Source organism: Cebus imitator, unplaced genomic scaffold (genome assembly GCF_001604975.1).
Source record: "Cebus imitator isolate Cc_AM_T3 unplaced genomic scaffold, Cebus_imitator-1.0 Scaffold189, whole genome shotgun sequence".
Classification (NCBI taxonomy): Eukaryota; Metazoa; Chordata; class Mammalia; order Primates; family Cebidae; genus Cebus; species Cebus imitator.
Window position 1 is genome coordinate 920,408 of NW_016107504.1, and position 2,987 is coordinate 923,394.

Consider the following 2,987-nt stretch of genomic DNA (forward strand, 5'->3'; position numbering starts at 1 on the left):
GTGGTGGCACACACCTGTAGTCCCAGCTACTTGGAAGGCTGAGGCAGGAGACTCACTTGAACCGGAGTGAGCTTGAACTTGAGGCGGAGGCTGCAGTGAGCCGAGATCGCGCCACTGCACTCCAGCCTGTCTTCAAAGCGAGACTCTGTCTCAAAAAAACAAAACAAAACAAACAAACAAAACAGCTGGGCGCCGCGGAGGACTAGCACTTCCCAATTTCAAAACCGACTACAAACCACACTAATCAAAACAATGTGGTACTGGCATGAGGATAGACATATAGATCAATAGAATAGAATAGAGAGTCCAGCAGAAACCCATACATCTAAAATCAATTGATTTTCAAACAGGTGTCAAGACCATGCAATTGGAAAAGAATAGCCTCTTCAACAAATGGTGCTGGAGTAGGTGGATATTCACATGCAAAAGAACGAAGCAAGGCCCTTACCTCACGCCATATAAAAAAATTAATTCAAAATGAACGAAATACCTACATATAAGAGCTATAATTTGTAAGCCTCTTAGAAATATAGAGGGAGGGGTGCGCCCTCGGTGGCGCGTTGTGCGCCTGTGCGGAGTGCCCTGCTGCCCCCAACCGGAGGGGAACCAGTTTGCTCCAGGTAGCAAGCGGCGTGAGCATGCAAGCCAACATGAGCAGCGACTCGTACCAGCACTATTTTTACGACTATGACTGCGGGGAGGATTTCTACCTCTCCACGACGCCCAGTGAGGACATCTGGAAGAAATTCGAGTTGGTGCCGCCGTCCAGGGACTTGGGTCCCGCCGCCGGGGATCCGGCCCCCGCCTTTGGTCCCCTGGAACCGTGGCTGGTAGGGTGCGCTGGGGACGAGACGGAATCCCAGGGGTATTTGAAAGCTTGGGACGCGAACTACGCCCCCCTCATCCGCAGTGACTGCATGTGGAGCAGCTTCTCGGCCCAGGAGCCGCTGGAGAGAGTGGCGGGTGACCTGCTTACCGTTGGCGCGCCCTCGGGGAACTCGCCCAAGGAGTGCGCCACCTTCGACTACACTCCCGAACTCGAAGCCGGCAGCCTAGCGCTCACCTCCCCGTGTTTGCTGGGCGAGGCCGAGATCGAGGCCTGCTCCAAGTTCGAGAGCCCAAGCGACTCCGAGGGTGAAGAAATCGACGTGACAGTAAAAAGGCAGTCTTTGAGTATGCGGAAGCTGGTCACCATCGCGGTGCGTGCAGACTTTCTGGATCCCTGCATGAATCTCTTCCACATCTCCATCCACCAACAACAGCACAACTATGCTGCTCCCTTTCCTCCAGAAAGCTGCTCCCAAGAAGGGGCTCCAGAAAGGGTTCCCCCAAAAGAGGCTCTAGAACGAGAAGCTCCAGGGGGAAATGATAAGGAGTATGAAGAGATTGTGAGTCTCCCGCCTGTAGAAAGTGAGGCTGCCCAGCCCTGCCAGCCCAAACTCATCCGTTGTGATACTGAGGATGAGACCAAGAAGAAGAACCACACCTTCCTGGAGCGCAAGAGGCGGAATGATCAGCGTTCACGGTTCTCGGCCCTGAGGAACGAGATACCCGCCCTGGCCAGCTGCTCTAGGGTTTCCAAAGTAATGATCCTAGTCAAGGCCGCAGAATACTTACAAGAACTGATAGGGGCTGAAGAAAGGATGGCCATGGAGAAAAGGCAGCTCAAACGCCAGCAACGGCAATTGCAGAAAAGAATTGAGTACCTCACTGACCAAAAAGCCTGACTGTTCTATTTTAAAAAGACACAAGTTTTCTTTTGAACCTTCCTCTCCCCTTTAGTAATTTGTACATTTTTGTTACAGCAAGACACTCTGGACAGTAGATTGCAGAATGCGTTACAGCCCGTGCACATACAATATAAAGGCTTGCGTTCTTGGAAACCTTGAAACCCAGCTCTCTCTCTTCCCTGACTCATGGGAGTGCCTTGTGTTTTCTGGCACCTTTGGCTTCTCAGCAGGCAGTTGAGTGAGGAAACTTGGGGTCTGCCTGGCTCACTATCTCCAAAGAAAATGTTGACAGATGCTATGCAACAGGTGGTGGATGTTGTTGGGGGCTCCAGCCTGCAGGAAATCTCATACCCTGCATGAACTTTAGAATGGGAAAGGATGCTCCTACTGGTGTCTCTGGGGTGATTCAAGGACAGCTGGGTGTGGACGGTCTCCCTGCAACTCCTTTTTTCCCTAGGAGACACACAGCTGTCTTGGGTGAAGACAAACTTGACCAGAGACTTGACCAACATGGACCATTACCTCACTGTTGGACACTACAGTAGCTGAGAAGTTGGAAACTTTATGTATATATGTATATATTATGATGTTGACTGCCCCCCTTCCTCCCATTCTCAATGCTGTGACTCAGAACATTTAAAGAGCTTCACCTGTAAGTAATTTGTCTTAGAGCCCTCTGGGCTCTCTAAGGGAAGGAACTTTGTTTCCTCACAAGGGACTTTGTCTCATTCTGCCTCTGTTATGTAGTGGGTTCTACAGCACCCTTTCCCACAGGTCAGAAATATTTCCCTAAGACAGAGGGAAATGGGTCTTAGCCTGGGGCCTGGGGAAAGTTCGGAGTCCTGGTTCATGAACTTGATCCCTGCCCAGTTGTTTTCCAAGGGGCACTTAAGGCCCAATCTTTTCTTGAGGCAGGTGTGAGGCACTTTAGAAGGGAGAACTGTAACACTTCCTCTTTTCACACCTACCTCTCATGTCAATTCTTGACTGATGAATTTGAAGTCCTGCTAGAACAATATAAACTTGTTTTTTTCATGCGTCTCCAAGGAGCTTGCTGGCTCTGCAGCCACCCTTGGGCCCTCGCACCAGCCTGCAATGAGTCAGATGTCTTTCACAGAATCTAGGCCTTTCTGAAGTTTACTGGAGAGCCATTAGGACTCATCCAGTGCTCCAGAAGGTAGACTTGCCTCCTGGTGGGTTTTAAAGGAGCCTCCAGGAGCTCTACTTGTCAACCATGATGGATTTTTTTTTCTTTTT

General features: G+C 50.5%; 1 protein-coding gene across 1 annotated transcript; it reads left to right on the forward strand.

Annotated features, from left to right (window-relative positions):
- Positions 1-566: 566 nt before the first annotated feature.
- On the forward strand, positions 567-1,727 carry LOC108316570 (putative myc-like protein MYCLP1). Its single transcript, XM_017546509.2, has one exon. It carries the CDS (start codon positions 639-641, stop codon positions 1,725-1,727), a length of 1,089 nt encoding a protein of 362 aa, XP_017401998.1. The 5' UTR covers positions 567-638.
- The last annotated feature ends 1,260 nt before the right edge of the window (positions 1,728-2,987 follow it).

Bases quoted from the DNA above. Each gene is read 5' to 3' on its own strand.
- LOC108316570 (XM_017546509.2), top strand. From the start codon at position 639: ATGCAAGCCAACATGAGCAGCGACTCGTACCAGCACTATTTTTACGAC.